We start from the raw sequence: 17,655 nt of genomic DNA on the forward strand, positions 1-17,655 counted from the left end.
GATGAAATTATGGCCAGGCCTCCTGTGAACAGACGGCTTTGCACTTTGTCCGTGAATGTAGTATTAGGAACTTTTAAGCTTCAAACAAACAAAACCACTGATAATCAGAGAGACCTTGGGCATCATATAATGAAAGCCTCCCATTTTAGAATTGTTAAAAACTTCAGCCAGAACTAGAAGTGCACTTGCCTGCTATTGTCACAAGGGCAAATCAGTGGTAGTTTTCTGACTCCCAGTCCAGTGCCCTCTCATTTGATGAATCGGTCATTAAAGCTCATTGGCAAGACCCCTGCTCTCCAAGTCTAAGGGCAACTGTGAAAAACCTGCCGAGCTTGTCCCAACCCAGAGTTCCCACCCTCGAAACGAACGGCCTTTGTCACGGGTACCAGACCGGGACTTTGGAGCACCTACCTACGGGTAGGTGGGAACCAACCTAGCTTCAAGGATGGCCTCGGAAGTGACGTACAGGAAGCGGAAGATGGGCCGCGGAGGCAGACTTCCGGTTAGATGTTTGGGGGCGGGGCGGGGGACTGGCTACTCTGTGCGGTTGTGTGGGGCGGCCTGGGGCAGCCCGGGAGCGGCTGACCCTCTGCCTACCCGGACGGAAGGCGCGAGGTGGCCGCCATGGCGGTGTCGGAGAGCCAGCTGAAGAAAATGGTGTCCAAGGTGAGGCCACTCGGCGCGCGCCCACCGCTCCCTGCCGTGCCCGGATGGGGGCCTGGCCCAACACAGTCCAGCGAGCCTCCCCCGCGGGCCGGAAGCCTCAGTGTGGCCCTCGGGTGCCTGCGGCCCCCAGCCGGGAGATCCCAGTCGCCTCTCCCCGGAACCCCGACACGGGGCGGGGGAGGTGGGGGGCGGCGACAGTCAACAAAGGCGCGGAGCGGAGGCCGTCTGCCACTTGCCGCCCGTCCTCCTCTCTGGATTGAGTTTGGAGTAGTCTGTGAGGCAGTACAGTTTTCGTTTTCGTTTGGGGAAGTTGTACTTAATTCTCGATCTGGGGCAGCCCTCCACCGCTGCAGTGTACGGATCCGTCAGTCTTCGACCTTCCTTCCAGGCCCCCAGAGATCGTGTTTTTGTCAGTTTTGCCTGCCTGGCATAGCTCAGTATCAGACCTCTGGAGATCGGTAACTGTTGTTTGAATAGGCTCAATTTTAAGTAAAAACGTCCAGAGAAGCCAAAAATACCAGGACCCCGTTACCTCCGGTGAAATAAATAGAATTGCATTATCGTTTCAGGGACTTTGATTTGCTACGAGTAACTATCTTTCCGTTTATTTCTTAAATTTCGTTTTTCAATTATAGTTTACATGCAGTATTATTTTATATTACTTTCAGGAGCACGACAGAGTGGTTAGACAAGCATGTACTGCACAATGTGATCCTACCCGGTAACATACATAGTCATTACAGTATTATTGACTATCCCTAGGCTGTGCTTAACGTCGCTGAAACTGTCTTGTAGCTACCACTTTGTAATTCTTAATCCCTTCACCCTTTTCACCCAGCCCCCTATTCTGTCTACCCGCACCCCTGGCAGCCATCAGTCTGTTCTCTGTATCTACGAATATATTTTGTTTGCTCGTTTATTTTGTTCTTTAGTTGTATGTAAAAGTGAAATCATATAGTATTTGTCTTTCTCTGTATGACTTATTTGTTTTGTTTTGTTTTTTGTTTTGTTTATTTTACAGAGACAGAGAGTCAGAGAGAGGGATAGTTAGGGACAGACAGATGGGAACGGAGAGAGATGAGAAGCATCAATCATTAGTTTTTTGTTGTGACACCTTAGTTCATTGATTGCTTTCTCATATGTGCCTTGACCGCGGGCCTTCAGCAGACGGAGTAACCCCTTGCTTGAGCCAGCGACCTTGGGTCCAAGCTGGTGAGCTTTGCTCAAACCAGATGAGCCCGTGCTCAAGCTGGCGACCTCAGGATCTTGAACCTAGGTCTTCCGCATCCCAGTCCGATGCTCTATCCACTGCGCCACCACCTGGTCAGGCTCTGTATGACTTATTTCACTTAACATAATGCCCTCTAGGTCCATCCATATTGTTGCAGATTGTAAGATTCCATTCTTTTTATTGGCTGTGTAATATTCCATTTGTGTATATACTAGAGCTTTTTTATCTACCTATCTATTGATGGGCACTTAGGTTGCTTCCATATCTTGGTTGTTGTAAATAATGCTGCAGTGAACATAGGGGTACATATATTCTTTTGAATTAATGTTTTGGGTTTCTTCAGGTATATACCCAGAAGTGGAATTGCTGGGTCATAAGGCAGTTCCATTTTTAATTTTTTGAGGAACCTCCTGTTTTCCATAGTAGCTGCACCAATCTGCATTCCCACCAACAGTGCACAAGGGTTCGCTTTTCTCTACATCCTCGTAGACACTTGTCATTTGTAGATTTGTTGGTGATAGCCATTCTGACAAGTGTGAGGTGATATCTCATTGTGATTTTAATTTGCATTTCTCTGATGCTTAGTGACATTGAGCTTCTTTTCATGTCTGTTAGCCATAAGAGTAACTATCTTTAATTGTATTCTTTTTGTAATGTGAATTTATTTGCTTTGAACTTAATTTATAATCTGCACAGTTGGAGACCAGTATATTATTTCTTTTTTCTTTTTTTGTTTGTTTCTTTTTTTTTAAGAGATGAAGGGGGAGAAACATTGGTTTGTGGTTCCACTTATTTATGCATTCATTGATTGATTCTTATATGTACCCTGAATGGGGATTGAGTCCACAACCTTGGCATATTGGGATGACACTTTAACCATCTGAACTACCTGGCCAGGGCAATGTTTTCATTTTTAAAAAAATAGATAGGCATTTTGTCTATTTCTTTTTAATTCTTTTTAATTAATTTATTTATTTACAGAGACAGAGAGAGGGATAGACAGGGATGGAGAGATGAGAAGCATCAGTCATTAGTTTTTTGTTGCGCATTGCAACACCTTAGTTGTTCATTGATTGCTTTCTCATATGTGCCTTGACCGTGGGCCTTCAGCAGACCAAGTAACCCCTTGCTGGAGCCAGTGACCTTGGGTCCAAGCTGGTGAGGTTTTGCTCAAACCAGATGAGCCCGCACTCAAGCTGGCGACCTCGGGGTCTCGAACATCAGCATCCCAGTCCGATGCTCTATCCACTGCGCCACCGCCTGGCCAGGCGGCATTTTGTCTATTAAAGCTATGAATTAATTTCATAATTACTTCAAATGTGGCACCTGATACCAGAGTGATCTAAATGGTTTTTTTTCTTCCCTAGATTTTTCCAGACCAAATTGGACTAAGGTGTATGTGAAGTGGTTGAGAGTTGAAGTTTCTCTTGTTCACTGGGTTAGCTTTGGATGTTTGTCAAAGCAAGAATGATAGAAATCAAAGTAATGTAAACAACTTCAATATTAATAATATACACTATTATATATAAGCTATTTCTTTGGAAAAAATTTTGTTTCCTAGTCCATAGTTTTTGGCTGAAGAGAGCATAACTTCTATAGAGAAAGTAACAATTTTCAAAATATTGCTTCCCTTAGTTGTCTAGTATGTGCTAGGCTTCTTGATTCTCTTTTTGATAAAGTAGTGACCTTAATTATAGAGAAAGTTTTGTGGAGCCCTAGAAGATTGTGGCCCAGATCTGTGTTGTAAGATTTAAGTATCACTTTTTAAAAAGCAATACATTGTCTTACATACTGTTCAATGTCATTTTTGGTCTTTAAATTGATAGCATAGTATTAAATATTTATATATAAACACTAGAATATTCAAATATTGGTTTTGAATTTTAAAAACCATAATTAAGATTCTAGGCTTCCTCTAGAGTAGTGGTCGGCAAATTTATTAATCAACAGAGCCAAATATCAACAGTACAACGATTGAAATTTCTTTTGAGAGCCAAATTTTTAAAACTTAAACTATATAGGTAGGTACATTCCTTATCAAGGTAGCGCCCACACGTGGTATTTTGTGGAAGAGCCACACTCAAGGGGCCAAAGAGCCGCATGTGGCTCACAAGACGTAGTTTGCCAACCACTGCTCTAGAGGAACCTGGTTCCCCCTTCCTTCAAACTCTTTTTAAAAGAACAAAAAGGGTGTAGGGAAGAAGTGAGAAAGGGCATCCTACCTGTCCTTTGGTTCTTGGCCCAATGTCTGAAAAAACTGAGATTCCTATAAGTGATTATGTCACTTCTGAGCATCAGCATCTTTTCTGTCCAGCCTATAAATAGGTAGGTAGGAATAGTAAATAGGATAATAGAAGCAATTTGTGAAATTTTGTCCTCCTGATGGAGGGCTAAGCTTCAGATGTTATCCTTGTAGTTGGGTGTGGTGCAATGTAGGAATTGCTAACCAGGACCCTAAACACATTCCTAGGGTGATGGTCCTTTATTCTTCATCTCATTGTGGGACCTCCACACCCATTATGGTACTTTGGGCCACCTGTCTTGACTTCTGTGTTTTCATTTTATTTTGAGGTGTAATTGTCATATAACATTATATTATCTTTTTATACATTATTACAGATCATTTTTTCCTTTGAACGTTATCTTAGCTCCCAACTTCAATATAACTTTTAGTTAACACCCTTCTCTGTCATGATTTTAGCCATTTATGGAGGCATAATTATACCATTAGTCTATCTTGCTTTACACAAATAACTTTCTACTTTAAGTTTTTCATATAGACAACTACTGTATTCTTACACAGATTATGTACAGCATTCCTAGAGGTGGAGTCACTACTGAATAGGTAGAAGAGATTTGATACATTAAAGATTGCTACGTACCTCACACTGTTTTAGGTTTTGGGGATACAAAAGGGAACAGACAAAGCAACTACACTTTTGGAATTCAAGTTCTCAGAAAAGGCAATAAAGAACTCAATAAGTACATTAATTAAGTATGTAGTATGTTGGAAGGTGATGAGTGCATTGGAGAAAAGTAGAGCAGGAAAGGGAAATAATAGAAGAGCGCTAGGAGGCGAAGATGAGAGAGGTTGCAGTTTTATAGACTAGTAAAGGAAGGCCTTTATGAGAAAATCTATTTGAGGAGAGACCTGAACGAGGTGAGGAAGCAAACTGCAACAATCTGAAGTAAGAACATCCCAGAAAGAAGGAAAAACAAGTACAGAAAGCCTGAGATAGAAGCTTGTTTTGCATTATAGAGGAACAACAGCAAAGGAGAAGGTGGCAGGACTGGAATGAGCAAGGGGAAAAGTAGTAGTAAATAAAGGTGTGAGAGACCTTGGAGGGTCTTGCAGGCCTTTTAAGGACTTTGGCATTTACTCGGAGGGTGATCAGACCACTAGACTAAGAGGTTAAGAGGGCAGGCAGAGATAGCTGTAAAGATATAAAGAGGCTGTTGCAGTGACCCAGAGGGCGGCCTACCGGGATTGTGGCTATGGAGGTAGTGAGAAGTGATCAGATTCTGTATTTTTGAAGGTAGAGCTAACACAGGGGTCAGGAACCTATGGCTCATGAGCCAGATGTGGCTCTTTTGATGGCTGCATCTGGCTCGCAGACAAAATCTTTAATAAAAAAATAATAACGGTAAAAATATAAAACACTCTGGCCCTGGCCGGTTGGCTCAGTGGTAGAGCATTGGCCTGGCATGCAGGAGTCCCGGTTCGATTCCCGGCCAGGGCATGCAGGAGAGGCGTTCAGTTTTGATCATAATAAATTTGATATTCACTAAATGTCCTAGTGGAGATGTCAGATTGGCAATTTTATATACATGTCTGGATTTCAGGAAAGAGGTTCAGATTGGAATTTTTAAATTAGGGTCTTAAAAGCATATAAATGGCATTTAAAATCATGAGGGAGATCACCAAAGGAATGAGTTTGGATAAAAAGGAGCAAGAACTGAGCCCTGGGGCTTAATAATATTAACAAATTAGGAGAAAGGAAAGAACCAGCAGAGAGACTAGAGAAGGAGCATAATTTCCAGGTCCAACTACTAATTCACAGGAAATACAGAGGTCATTGGAGTATATTAAACTATACCAAGGCAATACAGTTAGCAAAATGCAAACCATGGGAGCCTCTATAGGGCAAATGAACCAATTTCATCAACAAATTGCAAGGGTAAGAATAGAAATGGGCCCACCACCTGATGAATGGATAAATAAAATGTGATATATTTAATAATAATGGTATATTAGCTGTAAAAGAAATGAAGCACATGCTAGTACATGGATATACCTTGAAAACATACTAAGTGAAAAAAGTTAGTCATAAATGACTATGTAGTATATCATTCTGTTTATATGAAATGACCAGAATAAACAAATCAGTAGAAGCAGAAAGTTAGCAGTTGTCAAGGGTGAATGGGGGTGTTGGGCATGTATAAGAAGCAATCAATGCGCCCTGGCTGGTTAGCTCAGTGGCAGAGCGTCGGCCTGGCGTGCAGGAGTCCCAGGTTCGATTCCCGGCCAGGGCACACAGGAGAAGCGCCCATCTGCTTCTCCACCCCTCCCCCTCTCCTTCCTCTCTGTCTCTTCTCCTCCCACAGCCAAGGCTCCATTGGAGCAAAAGTTTGCTGGGGCGCTGAGGATGGCTCTGTGGCCTCTGCCTCAGGCACTAGAATGGCTCTGATTGCGGCAGAGCGACGCCCCGGATGGGCAGAGCATGCGGGAGTCTGTCTGACTGCCTCCCCGTTTCCAACTTCAGAAAAATGAAAAAAAAAAAAAAAAAATAGAAGCAATCAATGCACACCTAAGTGGAACAACAAGTTGATACTTCTCTATCTCTTTTAAGAAATAAGAGAGAGAGAGAGGAATGGGAGAGAGAATTTATAGATTAAAAGAGACCTAAAAGATATTTTAACAGATTTCAATGTGTGGACTTTCTTTGGATTTCAATTCAAACTAAGGAGGAAAAAAAATACCATGCTAAGCAAAAAGAAAGAAAAGTTAAGAACCATACTTCACTCATATGTAGGACATAACATTCAAAGCATCAAATGAACAAACAAGAAAAACTAACAAAAACTCACACACAGACAACAGTATGGTGGTTACCAAAGGGGGGGGTGACTGATGGGTAGTAAGGGGTAAAGGGAGTCAAGTATATGGTGATGGAAGATGATTTGACTTTGACTTTCAGTGGTGGACACACAATGCAATGTACAGATCATGTATCATAGAAATGTGCATTTGAAACCTTTATGATCTTATTAACCAATGTCACCCCAATAAACTTAATTTTAAAAAAGACATGTATATTTGATAATATTAAGAAAATGGTGATTATTTTAGTATGATAATAGTATTGAGGGTTTTTAAAATATAAAGATATGTTTATTCTGGGGAAAGGAAGAGGATAAATAGAACAGTTTTCCAATTTGCTGTTCACTGTATACACACGTACCCTCACACATACATAAACGTACACCAGAAACACCCCAACAAAACTCCCAAAAATCAACAATCAAAAACAGAACACCCTCAAACTACCCCAGTACTTCATATTTCGACCAAAAGAATAGATCCTGGGAGAGTGTGCAAAATGCAAAATCAAATGACTGAAAAATGCTGAACAAACAGCATTGATGTACAAAATATATATTTATATTACTGAACTAGTAACAGTTGATGTTTTCCATGTCTAAAATTTTGGAACCATGTAGCTGATTTGTTAAATCTAGTCCATGCCAGCTTCCAAAAACCAGAAAAGATTTTAGTTAGCTTCATTCTTTGATACGTCATCAAAATTTTCTGCAAGATCTGGAACATCATCACCCTTCTCATCAATGTCTTCTGGTTTTAGTGTTTTGCTATCCAACACTTGCTGAGAGAACTGGAGATCTCTGAATTTTTTTGTCATCAGCTGTAGCTATTCTATGTACCATCTTCTTCCTGCAAGCTGTACCCTTGCCTTTTATCTGGGCCTGAGCCTGAAGTTTGGCTACCTTTTTATTTTTATTTTTTTAATTTTTATTTATTTATTATTTTTTTTACAGAGACAGCGAAAGTCAGAGAGAAGGATAGATAGGGACAGGCAGACAGGAACAGAGAGAGATGAGAAGCATCAATCATCAGTTTTTCGTTGCGACACCTTAGTTGTTCACTGATTGCTTTCTCATATGTGCCTTGACCGTGAGGCTATAGCAGACCCAGTAACCCCTTGCTCAAGCCAGCGACCTTGGGTTCAAGCTGGTGAGTTTTGCTCAAGCCAGATGAGCCCGTGCTCAAGCTGGCGACCTCGAGGTCTCGAACTTGGGTCCCCCGCATCCCAGTCTGACACTATCCACTGTGCCACTGCCTGGTCAGGCATTGGCTACCTTTCTTTGATTTATGCTGTTGGTAAATCTGAAGCAGAAAAGGATTCTGCAACACCCACGACAAGAGCAAGATGGCTGCCTCTGTGTGGGTTTTTTTTTTTTTTTCCAGAGACAGAGAGAGAGTCAGAGAGAGGGATAGAGACAGACAGACAGGAATGGAAAGAGATGAGAAGCGTCAATCATCAGTTTTTCCTTGCAACACCTTAGTTGTTCATTGATGGCTTTCTCATATGTGCCTTGACCACGGGCCTTCAGTAGACCAAGTAACCCCTTGCTCGAGCCAGTGACCTTGGGTCCAAGCTGGTGAGCTTTTGCTCAAACCAGATGAGCCCTCACTCAAGCTGGCGACCTTGGGGTCTCGAACCTGGGTCCTCCGCATCCCAGTCCGATGCTCTATCCACTGCGCCACTGTCTGGTCAAGCTGTGTGGGGTTTTTTTTTTTTTTTTTTTTTTTTTTTCATTTTTCTGAAGCTGGAAACGGAGAGACAGTCAGACAGACTCCTGCATGCGCCCGGCCGGGATCCACCCGGCACGCCCACCAGGGGCGAAGCTCTGCCCACCAGGGGGCGATGCTCTGCCCATCCTGGGCGTTGCCATGTTGCGACCAGAGCCACTCTAGCGCCTGAGGCAGAGGCCACAGAGCCATCCCCAGCGCCCGGGCCATCTTTGCTCCAATGGAGCCTTGGCTGCGGGAGGGGAAGAGAGAGACAGAGAGGAAAGCGCGACGGAGGGGTGGAGAAGCAAATGGGCGCTTCTCCTGTGTGCCCTGGCCGGGAATCGAACCCGGGTCCTCCGCACGCTAGGCCGACGCTCTACCGCTGAGCCAACCGGCCAGGGCTGTGTGGGTTTTTTTTAAGTTCTTTTAAAGATATATACTAAAATATTTATAAGCAATAGGATATAATGTTATGATTTGTTTCTAAATAGTACAGGAGGATGCAAAGATGAATGAGATTATAGATTAGATAAGATTGGCTATGAGTTGATTATTGTTAAGGCTGGGTGTAGGATGCAGAGGGCTCGTTATACTATTTTGTCTACTTGTGGATGTAATGAAAAGGTTTAAAAAGAGAATAGAAACAGCAGTCAGAGTCAGCATGGAAAGAAGGATCCTTGCAGGAATTTTTGCTATAAAGAGGAACTGAGATACATGTGATTGTAGCTAGAGGGGTAGTAAGGTTAGGAACATGTTTGTGTGAATAAGATGGGAAAAATAAAAATGTTTGTATGTTAATAGTGCTGATCTCAAGTATAGAAAAATTGGTGCTTCAGGACTGAAGAGGGCAAGAAATGCTAACAAGATGCCTTTCAGTAGACATGGATTTGTTCCCTATTTTTCTGGCATTTTCTTTCGTACTGTTTATCACTTTATGTGCTAGTCTGTGAGATTTCTTTGACTTTATATTCAAATCCTTATATTAAATGTTTTGTTTCTACTCTTACATTTTTTTAAGTTTATTGATTTAAAAAAGAGAAGCATCAATCTGTTGTTCCACCCACTGATGCATTAATTGGTTGATTCTTATATATGCCCTGACCTGGGATTGAACCTGTAACCTTGGTGTACTGGAATGATGCTCTAACTAACTGAGCTACCTGTCCAGGGCCTACTTTTACATTTTTTATGTCGTCTTCTTTGAGTATCCTGTGCTATAGAACAAAAAGAATTTGTCCAGCTGGTGCTAGCAGAGCCAAACACTAAACACCAAGAATTGCAGTGGAGAAATATTGGCTATTTTATTAGGAGTGGTGCCATTAAGGAGAATGAGAAACTAATGCTCAGCCTAAACTTCCCAGTGGCATGTAGGTTACAGATTATTTAGCACAAAATCACAGGACACCATGGGTTAGGGGTTTGGTTCATGCTGGGAGCTGATTGGTCAGAGGAGAGGTAAGGGTAATAAATCTTTTCTTCAGGTCTTAAGGACAGTTCTGAGGTCTTTCCCAGCATCCCTCTGTCCTGTATCATGGGAAAGTAGCCAGGGGGCATTCCACCTTAGGGCTCAGGAACTGAAACATAACTTAGGTCAGGATGTTATCTTCAGCCTGCCAAGGGTTCAGACCTTGTGATCATTAGTCAGGTCCTTGCTACTGTCTTCTGCTGTCTTGGGGATTGCTGATTATGGGGGCGAGGCTAGGTCTCTGAGGGGTTTATGTATAGAGAGATGATATGATTTCTAGACCTACGATTTAAAACTAAGTTTAATCAAAGACAGCAGGACCCTCAGTTACACTTGTTTTGCAGAGACCGTCTCATTTCTTCTTTCTTTGAAATTAATGCTAATTCTTTTTGAAGTTTTCTTCTGCTCCTTGCACTATTTTTATAACTTATTTTCCTTTTGGTTGTTTCAGTCTCTGGCCTACTACATGGAGTCTTTCTTTTGGAGTAGCTAACTGCTCGTTTTTTGGGAGAGACACACTAAAAGATGGAAACCCTTTGTGTATGGGGGTGGAGTTTGTCAGTTGGTGAGCTTCACTGTATTGTGATCAAATGGGGGTCCACATCTTCCGATCTCCTAATCTACCAATAGTATGGAAGCCAAGTTCCTCGTTTTCTGGAGTTGAGTGGCACAAGGTAGAAATGTAAAAATATAATACAACAAATGGTAAATTGCAAAATAGTTGGTATTAACAATGAATGCTGGAGTTTGATGGAAAGGGAGAGATCATTATGGGCTAAAGGGAATTCTAGAAAAGGCTTTATTAAGAAGAGGAAGAGAATTATATGCTAGGTTTTTGTTTGTTTGTTTGTTTTAATTGAGAAGCGGGGAGACAGAGAGACAGACTCCTGCATGCACCTTACCGGGATCCACCCAACAAGCCTCACTAGGTCAGCAATGCTCTGCCCATCTGGGGCTGTTGCTGCATTGCAACTGGAGCCATTTTAGTGCAAGAGGCAGAGGCCATGGTGCCATCCTCAGTGCCTGGGTCAACTTGCTCCAATGGAGCCTTGGCTGCAGGAGGGGTAGAGAGAGACAGAGAGAAAGGAGAGGGGGAAGGGTGGAGAAGCAGATGGTCGCTTCTCCTGTGTGCCCTGACTGGGAGTTGAACCCAGGACATCCACACGCCGGGCTGACACTCTACCACTGAGCCAACTGGCCAGGGCATATGCTAGGTTTTTAAATGATTAAGATTTGATTTGGTGGAGGACCTTTTAAGTTGGAAGGAGAGCTAAAATGGAGTTGAGTTAAGGACTTGAATAGGTGGCAGGAGAGAAAGCTATTGAGGTTCTTTCATGCTTTAATTAATGTTAATGATTGGTTAGAACCATTATACTCTTAATAAGAATGCTATTACAAAAATAAGATTTTAAGAAAATTAACCTAGCAGTAAAATATACGTGTTGGTTTTAAACTAAATTCTTGTGTGATTTTGCTTTTCAGTACAAATACAGAGACCTAACTGTACGTGAAACTATCAATGTTATTACATTATACAAAGATCTCAAACCTGTATTGGATTCATATGGTAAGTTTACATAATAAAATACCAGTAACTATATTTTGAATTTACTCTTTTTGTTAATGACTATAGGTTTCCTGTTTTCCTTTTTAAGATTGTTGGTTTTTCCATTGTAGGGTTACACCTCTACCTAATAATAAGTATTTGGGGGATAGGAAATTACAAGAGCTAATACTAACATATTTATTCAGTTATTTTAAGGTTTTTAGAAGTATTCTTAACATAGAGCTGTGCAAATTTAGACCTAGAGGGAATGTTAAAGATAGGTTAGTTCATTATTTCCCAAAGTATTATCCATAGTTGTGAATAGTGTTGCTAGGAGTTTGGGGTGTGTGGTTAAGTTTGAGCAGTTATAGATTAAACAAAATTAATTGTGCTTCTTTGCAGCAATGTTGCAGTATTTCTCGGGAGTCTGTAATATGCTGATGTGTTATACCTCACCAAAAGGGGAGAGAATCTGTTGTACTGTATCCTAAAGTGAATTACTGAATGTCGTGTCGTCCCCCCCCCCCCCAGTATTGTTTTATATTCTTAGGAAGACATTTAGCAAAACTATATGCTGGACGACTTTATTTTGTAGATAAAGCAAGCATTTTTAAAATATCCTTAATTCTGTAGAGTGTAGTTTCATTATTGACATAAAATAAAGTTGAGTTTTAAGTAAGAAATGACAATACCTAAAGTTTTTTGTTTTTTTTAAGTAGTCTTTTTGTCACCACACCTGAGAGCCAGGGCCAAGGGTTCCTGTCCATTGTAAGGCCCTTGGCATCAAGGATAGAAGCTGACTTTTTCAGCTGAGACTCTAAACTGCACTCACGCCTAGGGCTTTGAAAACATTAGGAGCCTGGTGAGGAAAGGTGGAAGTCAACAGAGAAGATTGATCCTGAGTTTCCCAAATAACAAAGACGTGAACCTAGGGCCCAGTTCTGCCTCTTGTTCATGTACTGTACAGTGGTATCTAGATCTGCAGAAAACCTCATATTACCAAAATCAGTTTACTTAAAACTAACTTTGATGGGGTGGGGGGAGTGACCTGGGCTAGGATTCTACTGCAAGTGATAGTTTTTACTGCATGCCAAAAGATTTAAGTATGTTGATCAAAACGGGCAGAGACTCCAACATCATTGAACCAATCTTACATAGCTTTATTTGGCCAGACCACATCTGAACCATTCTTATCAACATGCTTTTTCAGTAAAGAAAGCCATAAATTTAAATAAGGTGGTTTTTTAAAAACCACAAATATCAGAGTAAATTACAGCACAGTTAGTAGTAAGTATAAGAACTAAGGTCAACAGTACTATGTTCCTCTACTGCACATTACAGCCTTTTTTCTGTGTGATAGTGTTAATTCCAAATTGTTATTACAAATAATCGATCTGTTCCTGTATGTGCCCTGACCAGGGAATTGAACCAGCCACCTCTGTGCTTTGGGATGATACTCTAACTAAGCTATTGGCCAAGACTGTGTGCTCTAATTAATCAGTTAATCATAGCTGGAAAAACTTGTGTGCTATGGTATGAGAAGTATTTGTATTAAAAGAAAATGTTTATATTTAATTGTGGAAACTTTTTCTTTTTAAGATTGATGCTATATTAGGATTGAGAATAATGAGAGGGGCTAAGCATATGGGGAGCCTAAAATTTTATGATGTTAGATTAACATTTAGTATGGTATCAGTTGATAGTGATTTTTAAGTAATTTTATAATCATGTTGAGGAAGCAGAGCTTATACTTACTGGAATTGTAGTATAAGCATTTTCATCTGTCTAGGATTTCAGTGTGCATACTTCGAACTAGTTCTTGCAAAATGAAAAAGAATAGTTTTTAAACAGCAAACTGTTTTTTAATTTTTATTTATTTATCCATTTTTTCCAAGTAATTCAAAGCATCTTTTCTTTACTAATTCAAAAACTGATCCCACTGAGTGAATCAGCAAAGGATACTCTGTTATTGGACAAAATGGATAGTACATTAACAAGTTAACCCTTTTCAAGGATAATAATATTTTTTAACTAGCATTTCTGAAAGAATAACTTAATGGGAACATCTACAGAAATGCTCATCTTTGAATCATTGTTCTTGCTTTTCAGTTTTTAATGATGGCACTTCCAGGGAATTAATGAACCTCACTGGAACAATACCTGTGCCTTATAGAGGTAAGTGCCTTATGTAATTTATGTTTCCAATACAGATGCATTTTAATGCACATAATATGTTGTCAAAGAGTTATAAGTAAATTAAATCTACTTTCTCATGCTTTTCATGATGATACAGAGATTTTACCATATTTCCCCATGTATAAGACACACCTTAATTTTGGGGCCTAAATTTGAAAAAATATGTATTACATAAAGTTGTTGAACTCAAGTTTTATTCATCATAAAATTCATACGACACCTCATCAAGTGTGAAAAAGCAGGAAATGCAAGTAAAAGGTCTACAATCACTGTATAAGACACATCCAGTTTTTAGACCCCGATTTTTTCAGAAAAGAGTGCATCTTATACATGGAGAAATATAACTTCTGTTGAAACTGAACTTCATTTGACAGCAGCACCTAATATTTTTAGCCCTTTTTTTTTGGTCTTCTTGCCAACATATATCAATACATGCCTACTTGTGCTGGAAGAGTTTGAAGTTTCATAGGATTAGAATCTTAGAACTAGAAAGGGCCTGACCAGGTGGTGGCGCAGTGGATAGAGTGTCGGCCTGGGATGCTGAGGACCCAGGTTTGAAACTCTGAGGTTGCTGGCTTGAGTGTGGGCTCATCCAGCTCGAGCATGGGCTCACCAGCTTGAGTGCGGGGTCACTGGCTTGAGCAAGGGACCACTGGCTCAGCTAGAGCCCCCTGGTCATGGCACATATGAGAAAGCAATCAATGAACAACTAAGGTGCCACAATGAAGAATTGATGCTTATCTCTCTCCCTTCCTGTCTGTCTGTCTCTGTTTGTCCCTCTCTCACTCACTTAAAAAAAAAGAGAGAACTAGAAAGGGATCTTAAATGCTTCCTTGTTCAGCTTCTCACCCCATTCAGATTTCTTACAATATAGTGTAGTGGCTAAGATAGAGGCAGGGTATGGTAAGGTTTCAGTTCTTGCTCTGTAATCTCTCAAGTTTGTGACAGTAGGCATCTATAACATTTGGATAATAGTCTCTAACTCAAAAAGAATTCATTGTATGTAAAGGACTGCACAGAGTCTGATATACAATAAACACATCAAAAGTCACTGTTATTTAAGTTGTAATGTTTAATGTTGGCAATAAACTACTGATAGATTATTACATCTCTGTTGCCAGTAAGCCACCCTCTGCTGTAATACTTACAGTGATAAGGGAACATGCAGTTTCATAAAACAACTGTTCTGCTTGTGTATTATTCCTTGTGACTCACTATGACCTGTGTATCTGTAACTTAGTTATTAATTTTGTATTACATCTGCTATGTGTGAGGCATAGGGGATAAGGGCTAGGGATGCAAATGCAAATAAAGGATGTACCTTCTCTGGAAGAACTGACACAAATACGGGAAACAGGGAATAAGTATATATTTATAATATTCTATAACTGCTATAGGATAAAATATAAAGGTGCTGTGAGATTACAGAGAATAAGACCATATCGGAAGAAAATGGAGAAAATGACATTTGAACTTGGTATTAAAGGATGAGTCAACCATTCATAACAGAATAGACATTTCAGGCAGAGGGGAAAAAAATACAGTTGAATATTAACACTGAATAACGCAAGTATAAAATTAGGAAGGACTGGCCCTAGCCAGATAGCTCAATTGAGCAGTGTGTTTCAACTGTCGGTCTACTGACTGGCAGAAATTTCATGCCAGTCTGCAAAAGAGTTAACCATTTTGATATTGTATGAAGATTATAGACCCAGTGATCTTAATCTAATTTGCTTATCCTTAGGGTTATATCTGCTTTAGTGGTCACTGAAATAATTTCCTATTTTCACCGGTCCCTGAGTATAAAAAGGTTGAAAACCACTGGATTAGAGCATCATCTTGATACACAAAGGCTGCTGCAGGTTTGATCCCCAGTCAGGACACATATAGGAACAGATCAATGTTTCTAACTGTCTATCTCTCCTTTCCTCTCTTTAAGATCAACAATTTTTTTTTTTTAATTAGGGAGGACCAAAACAAATTCTGGATTACTGACTTTGCCTTTAGGAAATAAACTCTGGTGAGGAAATAGGTATATGGGGAAAAGGAGAAGGAAAACTGGTACACATAATTATATATATATAAAATGTATCTTTCTATGTTCCCTCACCATTTTTTGTATGGCATAGTTCCTAAGTCTTAAGTAATTCTGGAGAATTCTTCATTTTCACAAAGCAAAGAATTCTGGTTGGTGGAAATAAACTTATATTTTCTGTATTAGGATGTATTCTATTAGAGTTCTTTCTTCGTTGTTGAAGTAGTTTTGGGTAAAAAATAAATTCAAGGTCACACTGAGTTTTCTTTTTGGCAAGACAGGGAGGTGAGGGACAGACAGACAGGAAGGGAGAGAGATGAGAAGCATCAACTCATAGTTGTGGCACTTTCGTTGTTCATTGATTGCTTTCTCATATGTGCCTTGACTTGAGGGCTCCAGCCGAGCTAATGACCCCTTGTTCAAGCCAGCAACCTTGGGCTTCAAGCCAGTAACCCTTGGGCTCAAGTCAGTGACCGTAGGGTCATGTCTATGATCCCATGCTCAAGCTGGCCACTCCATGATCAAGCTGGTGAGCCTGCACTCAAGCCAGATGAGCCCACTATCAAGCTGGCGAACTTGGGGTTTCTAACCTGTGTCCACAGTGTCCCAGGCTGATGCTCTATTCACTGCTCCACTGCCTGGTCAAGCACAATTGATTTTTTAAGTAAAATTTACATGTATATATTTATATGAAGTGAAATTGATTCTAAGAGGAAAAGTATCTGAATTTATGTTAGTTGATTTAAATGGTTTCTTGGAACTTTGACTTTGAGCTTCTTAAAATAAGGCTATCATGTTCAATATATTAACTCTGTTGGATCCTTTGAAGCACTGTTCAGTTTGGCTATTTATAGTCAAATTTCTCAACTGAGAATCTGTTACATAAAGCAAAGAGAAGGTGACATCACTGATTGAATAACTATCACTGAATATGCCATATGTATTGATCAAGTTGTAGCCACCAATCAGTGTCTGACAATTGGATTAGTGTTGGCAAGGGAATTATATCCGTTTCTGATAGGATAACATAATCCAGGGGTCGGGAACCTTTTTGGCTGAGAGAGATCCATGAACGCCACATATTTTAAAATGTAATTCCATGAGAGCCATACAACAACCTGTATACGTTACACATTATTCAATAAAAATTGGTGTTGTCCCGGAGGACAGCTGTGATTGGCTCCTGCCACCCGCAACCATGAACATGAGCGGTAGGAAATGATTGGATTGTAATACATGAGAATGTTTTATATTTTTAACGTTATTATTTTTTTTATTAAAAATTTGTCTGCGAGCCAGATGCAGCCATCAAAAGAGCCACATCTGGCTCAAAAGCCATAGGTTCCCGACCCTTGCCATAATCCATGGTCTTCCATGTGTAAACCTTCCCAGTGAACCTTATAAAGTGAAATGACAGGAGTCAGAGAGCAAAGAATGGATTGAGTTGAAAGATACTTTATGAAGAATACTCATAAGCATCAAGCACCCACTAGCAGAATAGCATCAAATAGCTCCTTAATCGTGTTGATGGATTTTACAAACTGAACATTCGAGAAACTGATCTTTTTTTTTTTTTTTTTTTTAAATAATTTTATTTTTTTAATGGGGTGACATCAATAAATCAGGATACATATATTCAAAGATAACAAGTCCAGGTTATCTTGTCGTTCAATTATGTTGCATACCCACCACCCAAAGTCAGATT

At 40.3% G+C, this 17,655-nt stretch overlaps 1 protein-coding gene across 2 annotated transcripts in view; it reads left to right on the plus strand.

The window, feature by feature from the left end:
* The first annotated feature begins 504 nt into the window (after window positions 1-504).
* Window positions 505-17,655, plus strand: part of TSG101 (tumor susceptibility 101) — a 49,057-nt gene continuing 31,906 nt past the window's right edge. For both annotated transcript variants that reach the window (XM_066364728.1, XM_066364738.1), the window contains exons 1-3: window positions 505-666; window positions 11,656-11,740; window positions 13,829-13,894. In XM_066364728.1, coding sequence (XP_066220825.1) covers window positions 625-666; window positions 11,656-11,740; window positions 13,829-13,894 — 193 coding nt within the window. In that variant the 5' untranslated portion in view covers window positions 505-624. The remainder of the gene's footprint in view (window positions 667-11,655; window positions 11,741-13,828; window positions 13,895-17,655) is intronic.

The sequence above is a fragment of the Saccopteryx leptura genome, chromosome 1 (assembly GCF_036850995.1).
Source record: "Saccopteryx leptura isolate mSacLep1 chromosome 1, mSacLep1_pri_phased_curated, whole genome shotgun sequence".
NCBI lineage: Eukaryota > Metazoa > Chordata > Mammalia > Chiroptera > Emballonuridae > Saccopteryx > Saccopteryx leptura.